The sequence below is a fragment of the Argiope bruennichi genome, chromosome 6 (assembly GCF_947563725.1).
Source record: "Argiope bruennichi chromosome 6, qqArgBrue1.1, whole genome shotgun sequence".
Lineage (NCBI taxonomy): Eukaryota > Metazoa > Arthropoda > Arachnida > Araneae > Araneidae > Argiope > Argiope bruennichi.
In genome coordinates, this window is record NC_079156.1 from 112,522,003 (window position 1) to 112,545,806 (window position 23,804).

Here is a 23,804-nt window from a genome sequence, read left to right on the forward strand (position 1 = left end):
ACTAAACGTACCTAATTAAGGCAATGATATCTAATTCTTTGGGTTACGAATTTGGCATTCTAATTGCGTGATGCTTCCTATTTAGGACATCGTTAGCCTCTGATTTATGTGTTATTGGAGTAGAATTGTATTTGCCGATTATGTACTGGTAGATTTGGGCAATGTTCATGTAGGACGTACATAAAGCAATAACCCAACTTTTTAGGTCTATTGAAACAACATAAGCTTGTTCATCGAAAATCAAAACAATCGGAAGTTTAAATTCTATTTGATTATATTCAACTCGAATCTTTACGGATAGGAAGATGGTAACTCGTCTCAAACTTTCTAGGCAGATGTCATGCGACTCTTAGATCTGTAAGTATGCCTGTCTTAAGTTGGTTAGTTTTAAGTTTGTAGGATCAATATTTGCTTATACTGAACACTTGTAAGTGTATTGAATGGAAGTTTTCAAATGCAATTATTGCTTTTCCTACAGTGTTGCCCTTTTTAATGGTCCTTAAGGTTGGAATACTCGCGTTGTATACATGCAGTGCCTCTGGAATGTAAACGAGTTTAAATAGTTTTAGGTATCGCCATTTTTGAGACAGAAATTGTATTGGAGTTTTATATCGTTTTGTCGTAACTAAGTATGGAGGTGTGAGAGAAACATCTTGCATGTCTCTTAAGAGGAGTGTTATCAAGATGACATCGGATAAAAAAAACATGCTGGCGTTGGAAGGTGTCCAATCGGCTCGTTATATAAAGAGCTATGTCTAATATAAGCAGTTGTAAAGCAGCTTGGCTTAACAATATGGGTCTTTAATTTCTTCAGAGCTTCATAAATCTTTCTAAGTATCCATGTTACCCATTCTAAAATTTTAATTTTCCTTTCAACTTCATATTCTCGATTGATGCGCGTTTTCTCGCGTGTTAATTTAAAAACTAGTTTAAATAAAATATCCCTGAATCCTGTCGGTGTTGCATATGTGCAACAATATTAAACCCCTAACAAATGGCTGAATCTTTAAATTACAACTATAATTAGAGCCCAATTAATGAAAAAAATTACATGGAATCCATGTATAAAGTATTATATGGGCTGAATATATTTCGTAGGTAGTATTGGTAGAACTGGACAGAAAAAATATTCAGCCTACCTACGAATGATATTCAACTCGGATAATGGGATGTTTTTCTTTGTCCGTGTCCACTGATTAGGACATGAATTTCCTGCAAAGTTTCTTATCAATTCATAAATGTTTCTGCAATAATCAACAGGTTATCGGCGTAGAACTCTTAACTGGTGTGGACATGAAAGCATCAAAGGTGGCATTGTTTGGAAAAATGACAATGGAAATGCTAAATAGAAGCAATTACTAAACATACGAAAATTTAAATGAAATCTGTTTGTTAAAAAAAAACGATTTGTGGGCTTTTGTGTGAGGAATTAAAATAAAAGCAGAGCCCATTGATGGAGATGCAGAGTCCGTAGAAGGATGCAGTACGTTGATAGAAGTGGGCGAGAAAGGAAAGCGGAAATTTTGAGTATATCACCAACAGAACTAAAATTAAAAAATTATGCACCATCTTGGGACGTGTGGATTAAATTGGAGGAAATTTAACTTAAGGCTCTGTCCGAAAAAGCAACACTTTTGAAATATATTATCCAGTACAAAATGCAGGACACTAAAGCTGATGGAGGTATTTGAGGTCATTTAAGGAAATTATCTGATATAAAAGATTAACTGTCTGAAATGGTAATCAAGATTAATGAAGATATATTGTCGAAAATGTTGCTGTACACTTTACCATCGAGGTTCAAAAATTTCTTATGCGCAATCGAATCGCATGATGAGATTCCAGCAGATGGTCTCTGAATAAAAGAGCAAAGCCAGCCGACATGACGCCGGCCCATCTGCTGCTTCTGACGAGTTTACAACGAGTCATCACAAAAGCAGGAATACAGTATAGAAAAGATAGGACATATCAGCAAAACGAAACCTTGGAAAAAATTCAAAATTCAATGCTTCAAATGAAAGCAATGGGGTAATCTGAAAACAGTACAATGAAACAGCCGAATGTAAGCAAGAAAATGCTGATCTGCTGACAAGCATGAAATGGAATAATTAAGACGATGCACTCCTTGCGTCTAATTAGGATAAATAGGGTCTCGATAGCAGATGTACACGACATCTTTGCAACAACGAATCCATATTTGTCACAATTGAAGACGGACATTACATTGTTGAATTTGGCCACCAGTGGAACAGATGTGAAAGACTGGTAAAGCGGTAATCAAAGCCAAAGTGAAAGACGCTTTATATGTGACCGAATTGAGAACTAATTTGCTCTTAATAGCCAAACTATGTGCTTGGATGTAAAATAACTTGGATGTACTATGACTTTTAAAGTGACATTGCAACTCTAAATAATGAAACAATCAAAGTGCAATGAACAGTAGAAAGAAAAGATATCCTTTATTTGTATGGAAATGATAGCGATCTGAATCGAGATGTTAGCTAGCCATGTTAGTGTATCACTGGATACTTCGAAAAATAACTGTGTCGATATTGAAAAATGGCATTGCATATTGGATCATTTAAATATGAAAAATATAAAGGACTTTATTAAAAGGCGTAATATTAAAGGCTTAAAAATATTAAAATGACCTTCTAATTTTGATTGTAAAATCTGCATCCTTAATAAATTAATTCATGAACCTTTCCCTAAAAGGTCTAATCGCGTAACTAATTTATTTGAAGCAGTCCATTCTGATCTGTGCAGTCAGTCCAATGAGTACCTTCACTAGGTAAGTCTCTTTATTTCATGATTTTCATACATAAATATTAACGATATAGTGTAGTTAAGTTTCTAAAATCTAAATCCGCATTGAAAGCAATAAATTGTCTGAGAAAATCAAAATTGTGGTAAAATTAAGATCTTTATGGGAGATCATGAAAGAGAATTGATTAATGGTGAATTCATAATTTTCTAAAAATAAATGGAATAGAAGGTAGATTAACTGTTCTGTATTGACCAGAACAACCTGGTATAGTTGAGTATAAAAACAGATCTCTTGTAGATGTCTGTTAACGCAAGCAAAATTACCCTTAATTATGTGGGCAGAAGCTGTAAATACTGCTCATGACATACACAATAGATGCCTGACAAGAGCTCTTTCTTAAAAAATGAGTTCCGAATGTTATTTTAAGACTTTTGGCTGTACTGCGTATTTAGATAACAAGCTTAGTCACAAATTTTCTGCTACATCAAAGAAAGACAAATTTGTGGATTATTCAGATAACTCGAAAGCTTTTCGCATGTATGTTTCTGACGAAAAGCGTTTTATTATTTCAAGAAGCATTAAATTCTTTGATGAATTTGACAATAAATCATGTAATGACGTATGCGAATCCTTAATTCCAAGCAATCTTATTGAGCCAAATAAAAAGGAACAGGAAATGAGTAAGTCTGAAACCGAAACTTAGCATGATATGAGTGAGAAAGATAAATTTTTAGTTGGAACGAAAGAGAGCAGTATTTCACATCCCTCCCCCTCCTTATTGCAGAGAAATACACCCTTTTTACGTTATCGTGAAGTGTCATGTGAGTTAAAAATATTAGAACCAAAAGATTCTGAATCAGCTGATTGTGTTTATGGCTTCAATGCCGAAATACCAATTAAGGCGTCAATTTCCAGTGCAAAATCCTAGCAATGGTATAAACTTCAGTTGATGGAAAGAAATATTTTGAAAAACAATACTTTGTACACGTGGACAGATCAGTTACGAAAAACTGTATAGGAAGTAAATTTGTTTTGACGAATAAATGAGTCAGATGGTTCCTTTCTAAACAATTCAAGTTCGATTTGTAGCTAGAGGATTTAGTCAAAAACCTGGCATTGAATTTGATGGAACATTTGCACTAGTTGAACGCCAAGGATCTATTAGAATTATGATAGTTCTTACAGTGAAGTGGGTATTGAAATCCATCAGTTCGATATAACTTATTTAAATGGTACATTAAATGGGGAAATTTTTCTGGAATGTTATGCGTATTTTATGGAAACATTAGAACAAATAATAAAAACTAATAACATTTTCTTAACAGCTTCAAAAATATAAAAATCTTTAAATGAATATGATAAAGTTATTCTTTTAAAGAAATCACGTTACGTTTTAAAAATAAGCTGGAATTTTAAGTTAAACCAAATTTTGAATAATTTTGGAACGAAATAAATAGTTCCGCGTGTTTATTATATTAAAAAAAAGAAAACGATTAACTATAATTATGATTCAGATGATATACTGTACCATATACTTACCATAATGTGTCCTATACTTTTATTAATTTGTTATTTATTGGTCACCATAGAATTTTACTTGAATTCCATGACGTCAATCATTTTGAATCGCAAAATGATTTTTTTCATGCTTATAACATAATTAGTTTTTTAATATTTTGGTGCATTTTAAACAAAGTGTATTGTTTTTTTATGTGCATTCAACGGCGCGCGTCTCAGTATTGATGGAATAATATTTCTACAAATGAGCTTATACTATGTTTCTTTCAAGTAATAAATTTCAGGCCAAATTACAGGTCACTTTTTATGTTGAAATACACAGATAGTGTGACTGGCAGAGCTGAGAAATAATACAAAAAACACTCTATTTTGTCAGGCACCTATAACCCCCCCCCCCCCAACGGCGCTACTGAAATAATCAGATGTCAGTCTTGGTGACTACCATGATGACCAATGTGTTAAACGAAATATATAATCAAACATTGTGATAAATAAATTATGCTTGGTTGGGGAAAAATTAAATAAGATGCATTTTCTCAAATACAAGTGTGGGTATTAAATAATTTCTTGTTTGGTGATATTTACAATTAGAATTAATGGATGGAATAAAAGCAAATTTCATATACACAGTGTGGAAAGCATGAAAAAAATATATATTCCGATAAAAAAAAATAAACTCCGATATACGAGATCTTGGCATTGTCGGAATTGGATAAATTATTATGAAAGAAACCAAAAATAAATTGTTTTTTTAATGTAAAAAAAATACTGCTTGTGATAAAAAATACAGTTAAAATATGAATGACGCCTTATAGGAATTTTGCAGAGAACTGGAGTTCATTAATTCTCTGCGAGACATTCAGATTCAAAGGAGTTAATTTAGCTCATTAATTTCTTTGTTAATTAATAAAAAATTAATGGTTTTAATTAAACGTTAAAATTATATTCCCTTATTCTACATACATTTTCAGTGTGTTGACCTTTTTTATAAACAAGATACGGCCCTAGAGATTTTTTGAACTTGTTTTTCCCCTCTGAATTCATTTCTTCATGCCTTTCATACTCTGTATCAGAAATTCTGTTTCATTTCATTAATTAATTTTAGTTTCAGATTCTTCCAATTAGGGAATTTAATTCTATGGCCATACTGTGCTCTTAAACAAGAATCATTCCTTAAAGAATATCGTAAAGAAGCTACCCAGTGAATGAAATGACCATCAGATTCGCGACAACATGCTGGAAGGCATTGTGGTTGAGTCCTAATGATCATCATTGACCACAAGCAAACACACTTAAGGTTTATCCACCAGGAAAGCGAGAACCAACCAGCAAACCGGATGCTTCTCGTCACCACTTTTCAAGATGCACCCCCCTCCCCCTTAGAGGTCCCTTAAGAATACACTAATTCTTTTTACGCCTTACTATAACTGGACTCCACTATGTTAAAAATATCTGCAATAATCCTATTTAAAAGAAATGAAATGCAAAATATTTTCTGCATTAATTGCAAAAAGCCTTCTTTTGCATGCTTTCTAGAAAACTACCCGTTTTCTTAAGCTTCAAACTATAACTTTAAGAGCATCTTAAATTCTTAAAAACTAAAATAATACTCCAAGCAATTTAGAATTCCATCGGCTTGTTTATTCTTTCAACTTAACAGCGCATCTTACAAACATTGCCAGATTCCAGAAGGGTTACAATTGAAGCTATTATACAAAAAATAAACGAAATAATATTAATAAAATATGTTTATCAAAGAAAAAATCGTTTGCTTTTACTTTTTAATGATATTTTAACAGAAATAAAAATGGTAGCAGTCATAAAATGTCTGAAAAGGAATCGTCTGCTAAATGTCTATTAACAGATTTAGATTATGATATTTACAGAACACCTTCTTCCAATATGAGAATTTTTTCACGTTTTGTATAACCCAACATGAAATATGACAAGAATAAGGATGAACAATAATGGAAACAAGGAATTATGTGTAAAAGAAATGTTTATTAAATATACAAAGATTATTATATTATAAAATAATAATCACAAAATGATACACATGAAAAATATTGAAAAAAAATGTATATATATCAGACAATTTTTAGTACTATATACAAACACTAAAAAAATAAGTACTGTATTTGATATTATGAAATAATTCCCAAGAATGAACCCATATTCAACCCGTAATCGTATTTTTGACATCTGTAAGACCCTAGGAAGCATTTGATCATTTGAAAATGTAATTTATTTTAGCTCTAAGCCACAAAAACAATTATTCTCACTTCAATATTCAAATTTCGTGACCAAGTTTATTTTTGATTTTCGATAAATTGTGTATCATCTATTAGATCTATTAGATATTGAATTCCATACAGTCAGATCTTATTGGATCATATATATCTTATTGAATCTTGCATCTTATTGGGTATTGAATTCTACAAATTTGTTATAAAATTAAATATTTGTTTTTGATACAAAATGTATCAAAAATGATCAGTTCTATAAATGGGTTTGAAATAAATGAATAAGTTCAAATATGATTGCAACGTGCAACTTACGATCATGAAATCATATTCAACAATTTTTTTAAAAAAAATTTACGTTTTAGAAATACATTGCAAATAGCCATTTAAAATTTGCTTCCCTTCAATATTTTGTAAAATTCAAACTTTAAGTAGAATTTGTATTTTAGATATTAACACCAATCATATTTAAACTGTCGTCGTCACTATGATGTTTAAATTGAGCTGAACCATGTATGTGAAATACCACAGTGAAAACTAGTTTTCGTTTGCTTTTAACACATTAATATCAGTAAGAGAATTAATTTTTTAATATATTCCCATGATTTTAATTCTGCATGGGAAAAATTATAAAATGTCATCAATTAAATTTTAATAAAATTTTGTAAAAAATATATTTATATTCATTTATCAAAAATATAGGTGGTTTCAGTTTTAAAATTAGACATCTTTTTCAACACAAAATATGAAATGTGTATTGAGAAAAATATATTTTTGGCCTTTATTTAAAACCTCTATCCACTTAATTTGCAACATATCTGCTTTATTTACGGGTTTTTTTATTATTTTGAAAGAAAATTGTGCTTTTTCAAATAATCTTTATTAGCCATACGTTCATCTTAAAACTGCGCATGCGTTGCACTGTTTTTACTAATGAATGCAGCACTTCAAAAGTTAAAATGTAATTTTATAAATTTGAAATACTTAGTTCCAGAATTATCTTAGTAACACAGATAAAATTTTGTCAAAAGCAAAGTGCGTTATAATTCTTAGCTATTAGTTTACTCTGAGAAATTGAATATTTCGATTGCAAATGCTTCTTGCCGTATATAATCTGTGGTTGAAATCTCTGCACATTTACATCACACAGTGAAATGTTTAGAGTTAAAAATATCTTACTTTTCATTCGATTGCAAGACGTGAACTTAACAGATGAATGAAAAGATCCAGATGTGTACCATGAGAAAAACATAATATATATCGAGTCAAAGGAAATCAGAAAGCAAAACTGAAAGAAATGTTGGAATTCTATTTCCAAAATGGAATAAACATGGATATTAAGATAAGTCTAAGGTGGGCATATCTAATAAAAACAAAAGTGATCTGTTGATTTAATATAATAGAATTTGATCAAGAGATTGCAAAATTATTCCGAAAGTTTCTCTTAAGCCACCAAATGATTACCAGAATAACACGAAATTTCTGAAAACGCTGGCCAATATTACAATAAAAGCCAATGTTTGTGAAAATGTTTTTCTGTCAAAATTTCAAACTTGTAACTTTTTTTTTTATTTCAGCAAATAAGGATGCCTAAATATTATGTGAATTTGGCAATTTGAACAGAGGACTTTAAAGATATTTATACTTCCTTATATTATCTCCTTTTAGAGTTGTTCCATTCATGTTTGGAACAAACTTACTTCCCTGCAATGAATTATTTGTAAAATATTTGTAGTATATATGTTATTGCTTCTTTGACGATTGTACAACTACTGATGGGTATCAATGCATGTCATTCTTTTCTTCACAGGCGACAAAAAGCTCCATTCTCCTGTCCATTCTTATGATGACCATTTTCTCGTGGTCTGTACAGACCGTCTCCTCCATTTCTGTAGCTGCCATTGGTCTGACCCTCCGGATACTTGTTGTGAGTGTAGTTTCTGGGCCTCATCTCAGAGTCGTAATTGGGCAACTCGGGCACTTTCTTCAGAGGTGGAGTGGAATCTCCTCTGTCCCTGCCACCCCCTCCGAAAAGAATCTTTTCGAGGGCGAGGAAGGGTGCTTCGAAGGTCAAGCTGACGATGAGGGAAAGCACCATGGTTACCATGTAGTGACCCAAGATGTTATAGACCTAAAATGACAAGGAATAATCTTTTGATAAATATCTAAAACAAACTACATATAAAAGAAGTCGAATGTAAAGTGAAGGCACTGAAACAGCATGTGCAATAGTTGCTTTCAAGCGCAATAGCATAGTGAAGGTAAGTAGCATCCCATGGCATGGCATTATGTTTTCCCCTTTGATAATATATCTTCTAAAAAATTATTTAAACACCATAAAACTTTGACTAAATTGCGTCACATAAGGTAGCAGCAGGAAACATCTGTACTTCCTCTTCCCTGTAACTATACCATTGTGTCCTCATAGATATTCTTATTTAACTTGACCTGGTTTCATGTTTGTAAAAGTGAAATCTTGCAGTTGCTTTTCTTTATGCGCTTAATGCTGTAACAGTGCTTCGAAATTTTGAACAGATGAGAGTCCTCGATGATAATGCAATATTTTAATGTTTTCAGAATATAGGTAATCAATTTGTTAGTAATTGTAATTAAGTTTGGATTGCATATGGAAGATACCATCTGATAATGAATATAAGAAAAAAATTGATTACAAGGTTCTATGGTAATGGCGAATTAGGAAAAATATTATCGACTTCAAACAATTTTTTTATCGTTTTCTACTTTTATTAATAAAAAAACTCCGGTTTTACGAGCAGAAATCATTAACAGAAATAATAAAGGAAAAAACAAGAAAATGATTTTGTAAAAAAGAAGTTAAAAAAAATAATAAAGCCAACTTAAAAGCATGAGATACTGAAAACAATGCTATAAGAAAACTAAGAAATAATTCTAGGGAGATTTCCATATAAATGCACAACCGTTAAAAAGTGCTATTGCTCATAGAATACAAATATTTTATTCATAAATTATACAAGAATATAATTTAAGGATCAGTGGAAATGATCTCCTTGAAATTTTTTTGCATATTCTCTAATAAAAGTGCTATTCCTTTACTCGTATGAAATTATGGCATTAAATAAGATCACAAATGCCTCAAGTGGTGAGATTTGTGAAATTTTATATGTGAGAGTTTTGCCTTTCGTAGTATAGTAAACAAAGCAATAATTGATATATTATTTAATAATTGTAAATAAAAGTACATATATTATTTAGTATAATAATAACTAATATATTATTTCATTTTTATAATTAGTTTAATTACTCTTTGTTGATAGTTGAACAAATAAATGCGGCTACTATTATTATATCTTAAATAAGCCTATATATTATGGAAGAATGTTGGTGATTCCATGCATGAAAGAAAAAGTCATTGACTCTTTCTCTGCACAAATAATTTGTATTTTAATAAAATTAAAATGCAAATTAGAATTAAATCATTAAATTATAGAATTAAATAAATAATTTACTTAATTGCACTTAATGAGTCATTAAACTCGGAAAAGAATGTTAAATATGATAAAACTACCCACTTATTAACCTAGGTTATTGACTTTTTAGACTGTTCAACAATTAATTATGGAATGCACTTTTTAAAAGAAAGGTTTCATCTTGTTTTTGATACGGCTGAAAACACGAATGGAATCTAATTACAGTGCGAGCAGATTAAAAAGTGTGTATGCAGCGAAATAAAAGTGGGAGTAATTATCCAAGTATTGCAGGTTTTTTTTTAATGTTAATTTTAATTTGGTTAAAACAATGCGATTTAATTTTTGTAGATGAATTTGCATTTCAAGCCAATAATAAAAATATTTCTACAGTTTGGGAATAAAAAATTAAAAAAAAATAAATAAAGCAAAACTTATACAGAAATGAAATTGATATCCTTAAAATGTTAATTTTTTGAGTTTTAAGATAATGCAATAATATTTTTTTGTGAGATAATACTTTTGGAAGATACAAACATCAATTTTTATAAGCAAGACGCAGCGATTACCTATCCGGAGATAGTTAATTTTATATCATTGCTTTATTAAACTTTTTGTTTGACGTCTATTTCGGCCTTCTTGATTTCTTTTGCTTCATCTGTCCTCTGATTGAATAGAATTTTTGATGACATGGCGAGCTGTCTCCCGGGCATTTCTAATAATATTTTACTAAATTGGATATAAAATGAAATTTTAAAAAAATAATTAAAAAATTAAGTGAATTCTACAGAAATGAAATTGGTATTCTAGAAAGATAATTTTTTTCAGTTTTAAGATAACGCAAAAATAATTTTTGTGGGATAATACTTTTGGAAGATGCATCCATTTCCATAGGCAAGTCACAGTGATTACCTATCCGGCGATGGTTAAGATTTGCTCTATTAAACTTTTCTATATCAATTTTTTATTACTTTTACTTCTCCTTTCCTCTGATCGAATAGAGTTTTTGATAACACGGCGAGCTGTCTCCTGAGCACTTCTAACAATATTTTGCAACTCCCTTAATTAACTAAGTGAAGCGTTGAATTAAGTGTTCAATGACACAAACTGAAAGGTTTTGAATTATAGTTTGTTTATATTTGACAGTTCCCATTCGGTAATAAGTAATAAAAGCGACTTCTGTGCCACGTATGCTAGCATTTCTTATACATAGATATAAGTGATAACAGTGAGATAAATATTTTTTAAAAAAATTATTTTAAACTCTCTTTTAGAATGGAATCTATGATGGGTTTTCTTACTAATTCGCCTTTAACCTACATTCAGAGTGAAAAATATCTAGAAAGTGAATGATATAAAGAGCTGGCGGTTTAACCCTTCTTGTTTAATATGTTTTTCTTGTAGGTGAAGCAATAGGGAGAAATAGCTTATTTCCTTCCTTTGTTCAAATAGTAACAATAAAAAATTTTAACAAAATTTAAAGAAAGTAGAGGTATTCCCTAGTTTTGCTTTTATGAATCTTAAGTAGAGAACGTCGGGGAAATGCCATTTTTGTCAATTAGCTGCTATCTCCCTGATGTACATCCAAGGACGTAACGCATACGTTCTTTCCTATTTTGGATTATAAATTATAAATTTCGTAATTCACTTATAAAAAGAATTAATTTTATGATAACGACTATTTTACATGGCAATATAAAAAAATTATAAAATTAAAAGAATAAAAAAATTTAAATCATTTTTGAAATACACGCTTTTCTCAAATACTTGAAATTGAAAAAAAAAAAAAAATATTCCGATCAGCGACTAAGACAGAAATTTAAAATAGTGACCTGCTTCTAGAAATATTTTAAGTAAATTTGAATAACATTCTTAGTATTTTAGAATAATTTTAATGAATGCTCTGAATTTTTTATTTATTATGATGTCATTATAATATCATTTCCAGTATATTATGCTCTTACGTGTAAGCTAAACCTAAATGTATCATAGAAAGTTATTTTCTATTTTTAAATATATTAAGCAAATCTTTGATTGGTAAAAAAATGCAATTTTCTACATATTATACGTTAGCAAATTTTATGTCATTACTATAATTTCAAGGAATTTTATCTGGCCGCTGTGGTCTGGTGGCAAGGTCTCGGCTTCGAAACGGGAAGTCTCAAGTTCGAGATACGATTCCACCGAAGAACCGTCGTGTAAGCGAGTCTGGTGCACATTATTCCATCGGGGCCAAATGCAATTTCCGCTGGTGTGGAAGTTTGGAGAGGGGTTACCAGCTCAGATGTCGTCCTTGTCATCTGACCGCGGCTCAAAATTACGAGATCCCCGCCAAAATAGCAATAGTGTTGCTTTAAAACAGGACGTTAATATAACTAAACTAAACATTTCATTTTTACCAGCATTTTTCCCCCCTCTGGTTATCAGGATATTACGAGAGAGCCTTTCTTCCTATGTAATCAAGATTTATATGATTAGTTAATAATTGGGTTCTAAAAATATTAAAATATTATATGGTCTTCAAAAAGGCAGGCACGTTGCAAAATTGCAGAAATGCAACGTATCAAGAATTGAATGAAAAACTGATTTCAAAATTTCTTCTTTACAGAAATGAAAGGCATCAAGTTAAACAAAAGCGTGTACTGAAATTACAGTTTAATAATAATTATAGTATTCTCTATGTTGAATTGTTTTGACAAATGATGATTGAAAGTGTTTTCCGATGAACTGAGGAAAACTATAATAAAAAAATATTTTTAAAGCTAGTCACAATAAATGTTAAATTGTGCACTCAAACATGTAAATGCAAGAACTACTGGTTACTATTTATATAAAGTGTGATATAACAGTTTTCTAATCGCGCCTCGTGTGGCATATTTAGCCAAGCAGGTGAATCAAGAAATCATGATGCTGTGAAGCATAACATTTTCAGGTAATCAAAGCGAATCGTGTAAATCTATCAGTGTACCAACTAAAGTAGAGCCTCTGACTTGGTTCCAATATATTGTTCAGCGAGTTCGTTTTCAGTAGATGTTTTTAATGGCACATATGTGTGTTTTTCTTGGTGAAAAACAAGGAAAACTTTCAGCAATGCTTCTAATTCGTTGTTAAAGCTCACATCAACAAACAGTTTTAAATAAAAGTTAAAACATTGCTAATGAGTATATATATTGCTTTCTTGTATAAGAAGTATACAAAACGGAAATATTGTAATCGTCAAAAAAAAAAAAAAAAAATGGTTGGGCTTTCTTTTATTTTACGGTTGTACTTTGGAAGATTTTGCATTATAAATATGTTTTACAGGAATGTAAAACTTTAAATTAGGCTTCATAAGAAATGCAAAAAAAAAAAATAATAATAATAATAATAATAATAATAATTTAATAATAACAAAGAATTGCATACAGAGATAGGCTGTATGATACTAAGCAGAGCAAACGAAGATTTGAAAAAAATGAAATTTGATGTCGCAAATTTCAAGTTATCATGTAAGATCATTGCTTTCTTTAAAGCACATGGTATCAATCTGGTGGGTAAACGACATCATGTTCTCACATGACTAATATTTCGTAATCACCAACATATAGAAAAGCGGTGGTTTTTGACCATCTCAAAATCAATCGAGTTTAGTAATCGTTGAGTTAAAATCGTTGCAGTTCCAAAACTATTTGCAAGCTAGAAAAATTGTAGATGAAAATTTAAAATATATACAGTGGCTCAAAAAATTGAGAGTACACCTTACTTTTACTTGATAAATCCGACTTTCAATATAAATAACACATAACTGGGAAGTGCAAACATGTTTTTATTTTTACACATAACAAATGGCTTAATTTAGAGTAAAAATAAAGAAAAATCAGCGAAAAATTTCAAAATTGAAAAGTTTCAGAAGCATTTTAAATAAACATACGCAGAATTTGGCCTCAAAAAATTGAGAATACACCAATGAAAGTTTTGCAATATCAGGCATAGAAACAAAGTGTCAATATTAAGGTGCATGTCTTTTGGCTCTTATAATGGCCTCTAAACATCATGGTACCGATTCAACCAATTTTTAATGGTATCTGATGATATTTTACCCTATTCTTCTTGCACCACTTGTTTTAAATGGGTTTTGTTTCTAATTTTGTGTTTTTGAACCACTTTTTCGTGTATGGCCCAAGAATATTCAATGGCATTGATGTCGGGGTACTGTGGTGGTGTGTGTAACTGCTGTTTACAATGAAAAAGGCACCATATTTTGACATTACGTGCATTCTGTTTGGGGTCGTTGTCCTGCTAGAAAATGGAATTTCCATCTTAACCTAAATTTTTACACTTTCCTTTAGATTGCTGCGACCCAATGGTTCATCCAACTTGTTGCAGAAACTTTTCAAATCATAGGCAGAAATGTAAGTGCTTAAACTTTGCAAAATGCCTTTAGGCAAGCTGGTTATAAAAGTAGCATTGTTAGAAAGAAACCTTTCATCAGCTTGCAAATTCAGAAAAAGCATCTGAATTTTGCAAAAACTCATCTATTGAAGACCAATAAACTTTGGAAGAAAGCTATATTTAGTAATGAAATAAAACTCAACATTTTTGGCAATGACAGCCATCGTACTGTATGGAGAAAGCCTAATACTGCTTGGATCTAAAAAATTTACCTCCTACAGTTAAACATGATGGTGACTCCGTGATGATTTGAGGTTGCATGGCTTCATCCGGGGTAGGAAATTTAATTTTTATTGATGGCATTATTAACGATATGGTTTACTTGTATATACTTCGCAGCAATCTAAAGAAAAGTGCTAAAATCTGAGTTTAGATGGAAATTTCATTTTCCAGTAGGACAACGACCCCAAACAGAATGCATGTAACGTCAAAATAAAGTGTCTTTTTCATTGTAAACAGCAGTTACACGCAGCACCACAGTTCCCCGACATCAATACCATTGAATATTCGTGGACCATACTCGAAAAAGTGGTCCCAAAACACAAAATTAGAAACAAAACCCATTTAAAACAAGTGTTTCAAGAAGAATGAGGTAAAATATCTTCAGGCAACCGCCAAAAATTGGTCGAATCGGTACCACGACGTTTAGAAGCCATTATAAAAACCAAAAGACATGCAACTAAATACTGACATGTTCTTTCTATGCGAGATATTACAAGAATTTCATTGGTGTATTCTCAATTTTTTGAGGCCAAATTCTGCGTATGTTTATTTAAAATGCTTCTGAAACTTTTCAATTTAGAAGTTTTTCGTTGATTTTTCTTTATTTTTACTCTAAATTAAACCATTTGCTATGTGTAAAAATAAAAACATGTTTGCACTTCCCGGTGTTAAGTTATTTACATTGAAAGTCGGATTTATCAAGTAAAAGTAAGGTGTATTCTCAATTTTTTGAGCCACTGTATATCTTTAAATATCACTATAACTTCTTACGACCCATGCCCTTTATTTTCTGCCTGCATATTTTTAAATTTCAAAAACCCCAAACCAAAACGTCATGTTCTCACACGATTTTAAAAAAAATACCGAAACGGAATTTAAAATTAGCACGATATCTACAAGACGATGAGATCTAGATAGATAAAATTTGGAATCAATTCCTTCCGGATGTTGACCATTCTATTGGTCTGTACTTTCTCAAGCATGTAAATGCGATAATTCAAAAAGACTAAATATTTGAAATTTGGTATGTGATTTTGTGATTACAGTTGCAGTTTTATATCAAATTTTGATTAGTCGGTCGGAAAAAAAGAGTATCAAAAATATATATTCGATTTTTGTTACGTGTGTATAAATCGCGTTGCAAACAAAGCTTCCTAAAGTACATATAAAAGCCCTCCTCCGGAAAGACATGCTTGAGGAATGGCAAGGATATTGGAGCAATGGTGTCACAGGCAGAAAAATTTTTAATATCCTGCCTTCAGTCAACCTTAATCCCACTAACTGGAACAGAGAGGAAATTATTTTCTTCTCAGAACACGGCCCTTTTCCTGCCTACCTCAAATGGTTCAATCTGCCTGAGAGTGACCAGTGCAGTTGTGGTGGGATAGGCACCGCACTTCATTATGCTACAGAAGGCCTCTTTACAATCTCCTGGCATATGAAAAAACCATCACCAAGCCATGAACAGGAATGGCTGAAAAGAGTCGCCAGCAATTTCCTTACCAGGCAAAAAAAATCCACAGTATAATCAAATTTATAAGTGAAAATAGAGACCTATTCTTGCCTCCATAGCACTCAACATCAAGTCTTATACCAAAAAAGACTAAGGGAAAAAACAAGCACGCAGTCTCCTGTCACACATTTCAATCAATCAGAGATTGTCTTCATTTCCATTTCTCAAATTATTTTCCATCTGATTTTTTTTAATTGCATCCTGATCTACTATATCATAAAAAATAAGTGAACACAGATTTTATGTACATTTTTACACATTTTATCACTCAGCACTATATTTCTAAGTTAATTACTACAAATTATATTTCTAAGTTGAAAAATTATGTAAACGGTCTCATCATGATATAATTTCTTATATAATTGTAAATTCTGTATATAATTATTTTTGTTTCGTTTCCCTACTGTAAATATTTTGTTAATTAAATAAAATTCCCGTAACATGCCCATCAAACCCTTTCAGTGAACAGAATGGTCACGGATACGGGGGCATGAGACGGCGTTCTGTTCTGTATAAATCGTGTCCAAGCGATTCATCGTCAGAGATCGCACACTAATAGGTTCTTCCTTACTTATTGTTCACAAATGGCATGCGATTAATAATGCATAAATGCTTATATTAGAGAATATGTGAGAAAGTTTTGAGGAAACCACTTCAGTTGGTTTCACTACATCTTTCTGAAAGATGACTTAATCTATTGAAATACTCTGGTGGGCAATCATACTATTTATTAGTCAAATGAAAAGAATTGATCAGTATTCATCTGATATTATTAATAAAAAAAATCAATTGAAACCTTACCCAGAAGTAATGACTAGTGTAAGTGTTGCTGTGTGCGAAGGCTTCGTGCACCCAGATGACCAAAGGATGGAGGAGGTAGAAGACGTAAGAGAGACGAGCCATCGGAGTCCAGAACTTCCACGAGAGGATGCGATTGATGATGCCTGCAGAAAGAAAGGAAATTTAAGTCAACAATTTTAAAGAAATTTATTCAGTTTTAAATATGTTGAGAGTGAAAATACGTAATGTTTAGCAATCTGATGTGATCTTGTTGACATTGTCTAAAGTGCTTCTATCTACAATTTTCAGGAGTGTCCAACTGTGTCTGTAATGGTTGGACACGAGTGAAAATACGTAATGTTTAACAATCTGATGTGATCTTGCTGACATTGTCTAAAGTGCTTCTATCTACAATTTTCAGGGGTGTCCAACTGTGTATCTAATGGTTGGACACGAGTGAAAATACGTAATGTTTAGCACTCTGATGTGATCTTGTTGACATTGTCTAAAGTGCTTCTATCTACAATTTTCAGGGGTGTCCAACTATGTCTCTAATGGTTGGACACGAGTGAAAATACGTAATGTTTAGCAATCTGAGGTGATCTTGTTGACATTGTCTAAAGTGCTTCTATTTACAATTTTCAGGAGTGTCCAACTATGTCTCTAATGGTTGGACACGAGTGAAAATACGTAATGTTTAGCAATCTGATGTGATCTTGTTGACATTGTCTAAAGTGCTTCTATCTACAATTTTCCGGAGTGTCCAACTGTGTCTCTAATGGTTGGACACGAGTGAAAATACGTAATGTTTAACAATTTGATGTGATCTTGCTGACATTGTCTAAAGTGCTTCTATCTACAATTTTCAGGGGTGTCCAACTGTGTATCTAATGGTTGGACACGAGTGAAAATACGTAATGTTTAGCAATCTGATGTGATCTTGTTGACATTGTCTAAAGTGCTTCTATCTACAATTTTCAGGGGTGTCCAACTATGTCTCTAATGGTTGGACACGAGTGAAAATACGTAATGTTTAGCAATCTGATGTGATCTTGTTGACATTGTCTAAAGTGCTTCTATCTACAATTTTCCGGAGTGTCCAACTGTGTCTCTAATGGTTGGACACGATTGAAAATACGTAATGTTTAACAATCTGATGTGATCTTGTTGACATTGTCTAAAGTGCTTCTATCTACAATTTTCTTTAGTGTCCAACTATGTCTCTAATGGTTGGACACGAGTGAAAATACGTAATGTTTAGCAATCTGATGTGATCTTGTTGACATTGTCTAAAGTGCTTCTATCTACAATTTTCCGGAGTGTCCAACTGTGTCTCTAATGGTTGGACACGAGTGAAAATACGTAATGTTTAGCAATCTGATGTGATCTTGTTGACATTGTCTAAAGTGCTTCTATCTACAATTTTCAGGAGTGTCCAACTATGTCTCTAATGGTTGGACACGAGTGAAAATACGTAATGTTTAGCAATCTGATGTGATCTTGTTGACATTGTCTAAAGTGCTTCTATCTACAATTTTCTTTAGTGTCCAACTATGTCTCTAATGGTTGGACACGAGTGAAAATACGTAATGTTTAGCAATCTGATGTGATCTTGTTGACATTGTCTAAAGTGCTTCTATCTACAATTTTCCGGAGTGTCCAACTGTGTCTCTAATGGTTGGACACGATTGAAAATACGTAATGTTTAGCAATCTGATGTGATCTTGTTGACATTGTCTAAAGTGCTTCTATCTACAATTTTCTTTAGTGTCCAACTATGTCTCTAATGGTTGGACACGAGTGAAAATACGTAATGTTTAGCAATCTGATGTGATCTTGTTGACATTGTCTAAAGTGCTTCTATCTACAATTTTCCGGAGTGTCCAACTGTGTCTCTAATGGTTGGACACGAGTGAAAATACGTAATGTTTAGCAATCTGATGTGATCTTGTTGACATTGTCTAAAGTGCTTCTATCTACAATTTTCAGGAGTGTCCAACTATGTCTCTAATGGTTGGACACGAGTGAAAATACGTAATGTTTAGCAATCTGATGTGATCTTGTTGACATTGTCTAAAGTGCTTCTATCTACAATTTTCAGGAGTGTCCAACTGTGTCTCTAATGGTTGGACACGAGTGAAAATACGTAATGTTTAGCAATCTGATGTGATCTTGTTGACATTGTCTAAAGTGTTTGTATCTACAATTTGGAAACTCCATTTTGTATATATTAGCAATCCTCGCAGTAAGAACCCAGTTACACTCTAGATTTATTTATTATTTTGAGGTACTTTTTTGCTTTGTTAGCTCAGGCTAGCTCATTAGATGCAATTTCATGATTTAAAAAATCAATTTTTTCCTAGTGTTTTTGACTTAAAATATTTTTTTTAAATATAAATTTATGTAGTTTCAATATTTTCAGTGAGTTTCGAAGATATGTTAGAATTTTGTTTAATAACTCAAGTAATAAAATATGTGAAAATTATTTCTTAAGAGATGCCAAAAAGAGTTAAAATCGATACAATGTTTAAATATTTTATTTTTTTCGAAAACATGATATGAAAAAGGGAAAGAAACAGTGTGCTTTCAATCAAAAGCAACTCATGGGCCTAAACCCACAGTGTAGGTTCAGAAGAAAATGTCGGTCTAAGGTTTAATTAAAAATTTATTATTTTAAAGAAAGTTATAATTTTGTAAAAAACTTTCTTGTTTTTGAAATATTTGTAAATGTCAATAGCCAATTGGTAACGTTCGGATCGGAAGATTAAGGATTTGTGATCAAAAATTCCTCTATATATGCTGCTATAGTGCACGTTAATTTTATTGGGATCAAAAATTGGGTGACCCTTGAATCAATGATCTTTCAAATAATGAGCCTTTTATCAAATAACTTTGTTTTCGTTTAAAAAGGAACTTCATTCAACCATAAAATAAACTTCAGAAATATTTGCTCCATTTTTTTAACTGATAAGTCATGTTTCGAATTTTTACTTGAACTGCAACTGATTTTTCTCTGGTTTAAATACAACTGTTTATTTTAGTGTTCATTTTTCAGAATTTTACGTGTCTGCAAGTTTCGAATTTCTGTGTTTCGATGATAAAATTAAATTCAGCTTGACATTCACTTGAAATTTGGTAATGGAAAAGTAGGATGTGATATAAAAATTGAAATTACAATTCATAATTTTCCTCCTTTCACTCAAATTAAAAAAAAAAATATTTCAGCTTAAAAAATAAATATAGCCATACCTCCATTTCCTGTCAGGCACACAAAAAGCATCCAGAAAATTCCAGCTGACCAGACCAGTTTCGAGACGCCGGCGTACACAGCAGCGATGGTGGGTGTCCAGGGATATCCATTGTTCCAGTTGTACACTCCGTACAGAACTGCGCATTGTGTGGTAGAGAAGAACAACCACCCGATGACCCTCCAAACCTAAAAAATAACATTTGTGAAAATGGTGGAATCCAATGCTTCATTAGATACAGTAGAAACATTTCATTACCTTAATCGTAGAAAACAAGATTTACTATTATATTAGCATTAGGGGTCATTTTTAGGAGGAGCTTTATTTTTTTCTTCTGCAATTTGCGTTTATTCACGTAAAGGAGCCACAGAACATATTGTTGAAGAAAGACATCCATACATTGCTATAATACCTTGAAGTTTGAGGTTCGAACTCGCAACATTAGGGTTCATAGCCGAGTAACAAAGCCACTAGACAAAAGTGTGCACTCCTTTCCGGACGTTGTTATCTGGCTTATGAAGTTACCACCACAAACTCTTTGGCAATATGCCAAACTTGTGAACCAATGCAAAAGCAAATGCAAGTATTTTGTTTTTCTGTCAATAATAATCCATTCCTAAAGATGTCATCCAACTTTAAAAGTAATTAATTATCTAAATCTGAATAAAATAAAAATAATCTGAAATAAGATTGCTACTAATCGATCACCTGTTTCGGTCATTTGGCAATAAGTGAGGCGCCTGTTTCACTGACGATATTCGTTATTTTATCAAATATGTTCGTGTGTTATATCTGAATTCAGATTAATCCTTAAAGGCAAGAAGTCTGGCATCTGCATGACTGATGACCTTAACTAGGCTTATTTTGGGGACAAGGTTTACAGTGTGAGAAGCCCGAAAAATTATGCTAGGAATTATTAATCAATTAAGATCTATTTTTACAAAGAAACTGTAAATACTTTATGCCCATAAGAAAAGTTCCTTATAATTGCATGGGCTCAGAAGAGATCAGTAATATTTAAATTCTATAACCACACATATTATACTTTGTTTATCATCAAACACATAGATCTCATCATTCATCTTAAAAAAATTATTCCAAAATTATTCATATATGTGTTGTTATTTTCTATTCGACTCTAGATTTAAGATTCATTTTACACTTTCATTAGGTATTGCAATTAATTGGCAAGAAATAGAATATCTTTATAATCCTTTGGAAGGCCTTTTTTTTCTAATCATGGTATATTAAAATATTTTTAGGATTGAGATTGGCTTAAGAGAACTGATTCGATTATCTTATTAGATAAATTTGATTTTCTTCATTAATTAATTTGGTTAATTAATAACTAAGCAGAAAATCAAAAAACACCATTTTGTGTGAGAAATGGTGTAACTTGACTGACCAAATTGGTCAGTCATTGAGAAATGGTGCAAAAAAATTGAAGTAACTTTCTATCTTATTGAAAGATTTGTCAGAATTTATGCCAACCTACATAACTTCATGTAAAGATTCATGAATTTGGTAGTATGCATACTTCCTAGGCTCCAAAAAGGATTAATGATTTTTAAAAAGGTAATGACTTATAAAATAATTAATTTACTCGAAATATTGTTTGTTTCATGTGAAACAGCAAACCTGCTTTTCAACATATATAAAGTCAGGAGTTTTGTGTAACATTATTTATGTAATATATAATACGGGAAAAGTATCTTAATCTAAATTGCAAGCTGCTTCAATATAATTGCTTTAAAAAGTCAATAGATAAGTATGGTATACTTAATTATGTTATTTAGAGACAGATTGCGCTGAAGAAGGATTTTCATTATTATGAATTTTATAATATTTACAGCATAATATAGCAGCATTATGTAGTACTATAATATAGCTTTTTTTTAAATTCTAATCTGAAGAACTGAAATACAAGGATAAAAATCATGCTATTATTTAATATAATATAAATTTTATATTATAAATCATATTTCTTACCCTAGGGACGACGATTTTCGGGTATTTGACGAGAATGTATCCCAGCAACATGCCGACGAAATAAGGTCCAGCGTGCCCGTAAGGTTTGAAATAAGTTGGAACTTCGAGGAAAGTTCGGTCACTGAAAATTCAAATATTTTCTTTAATAATATTAATGATATAATTATTTGATTTGATAATATGACTGCCTGTATGAATTCCATGAATTTTCAAATTAATGGAGTTATTGCTATGTAAAACAATGTTTATCAAACACTTCACCAATATCTTCCTTTTAAAGAAGAACAAATTAATGGACTCTCATACAATTTTGCTATAGAGCAATATTAATTCGTATAATGCAAGAAAAACATTGCGACTGCTTCTGATATAGCTTATAAGATAAATTTGACAATTGATAAATTTTTGCTTTTCCCGTAAATCAAAATAAAGTATTGCAATCGTCAAAAAATTCAAATTCGAGATTTTGTCAAAATCTCCAATTTTCAGATTTTCTTGAATTCGAAAACCTTGTTTTCCAAATTGTGTTTGTCTATCTGTTTGATGGGCACAAAAGTTTGAATGAAGTCCGTCAAAGTGGTGGCCATTTTTTTTTTGTCTTTATATTCTCATGTATTTGAAATGCGATCACTCATAAACGCAAGAAAATTAAATAAAATTTAGTTGATGGTCTTGTTGCCAAAATTGTAATTGTCTGCTAAATCTTGGATCCAACAGGTGGAAAGAAAGACTCCTAAAATTCATATACTCTGTATTCACTCTACTTTATTTTTAGTTATATTACGAAGCACACAAAATACAGCATCCCAACAGGAAGTTCGATGAGGGCAATTATATTACGAAGCACAAAATACAGCAAAATGCATCTCAACAACAGGAAATCCGATGAGGGTAATTATATTACGAAGCACAAAATACAGCATAATGCATCTCAGCAACAGGAAGTCCGATGAGGGTAATTATATTACGAAGCACAAAATACAGCATAATGCATCTCAACAACAGGAAGTCCGATGAGGGTAATCATATTACGAAGCACAAAATACAGCATAATGCATCTCAACAACAGGAAGTCCGATGAGGGCAATTATATTACGAAGCACAAAATACAGCATAATGCATCTCAACAACAGGAAGTCCGATGAGGGTAATTATATTACGAAGCACAAAATACAGCATAATGCATCTCAGCAACAGGAAGTCCGATGAGGGTAATTATATTACGAAGCACAAAATACAGCATAATGCATCTCAGCAACAGGAAGTCCGATGAGGGTAATCATATTACGAAGCACAAAATACAGCATAATGCATCTCAGCAACAGGAAGTCCGATGAGGGTAATTATATTACGAAGCACAAAATACAGCATAATGCATCTCAACAACAGGAAGTCCGATGAGGGTAATCATATTACGAAGCACAAAATACAGCATAATGCATCTCAACAACAGGAAGTCCGATGAGGGCAATTATATTACGAAGCACAAAATACAGCATAATGCATCTCAACAACAGGAAGTCCGATGAGGGTAATTATATTACGAAGCACAAAATACAGCAAAATGCATCTCAACAACAGGAAGTCCGATGAGGGCAATTATATTACGAAGCACAAAATACAGCATAATGCATCTCAACAACAGGA

General features: G+C 31.8%; 1 protein-coding gene across 1 annotated transcript in view; it reads right to left on the minus strand.

Annotated features, from left to right (window-relative positions):
- Nucleotides 1-6,051: 6,051 nt before the first annotated feature.
- Nucleotides 6,052-23,804, minus strand: part of LOC129971070 (nose resistant to fluoxetine protein 6-like) — a 96,165-nt gene continuing 78,412 nt past the window's right edge. Inside the window, exons 12-15 of the mRNA XM_056084541.1 lie at nucleotides 22,158-22,278; nucleotides 20,170-20,356; nucleotides 16,942-17,084; nucleotides 6,052-8,659 (exon numbers count right to left, since the gene is read on the minus strand). Of these exons, the coding sequence (XP_055940516.1) occupies nucleotides 8,333-8,659; nucleotides 16,942-17,084; nucleotides 20,170-20,356; nucleotides 22,158-22,278 (778 nt within the window). The 3' untranslated portion in view covers nucleotides 6,052-8,332. The remainder of the gene's footprint in view (nucleotides 8,660-16,941; nucleotides 17,085-20,169; nucleotides 20,357-22,157; nucleotides 22,279-23,804) is intronic.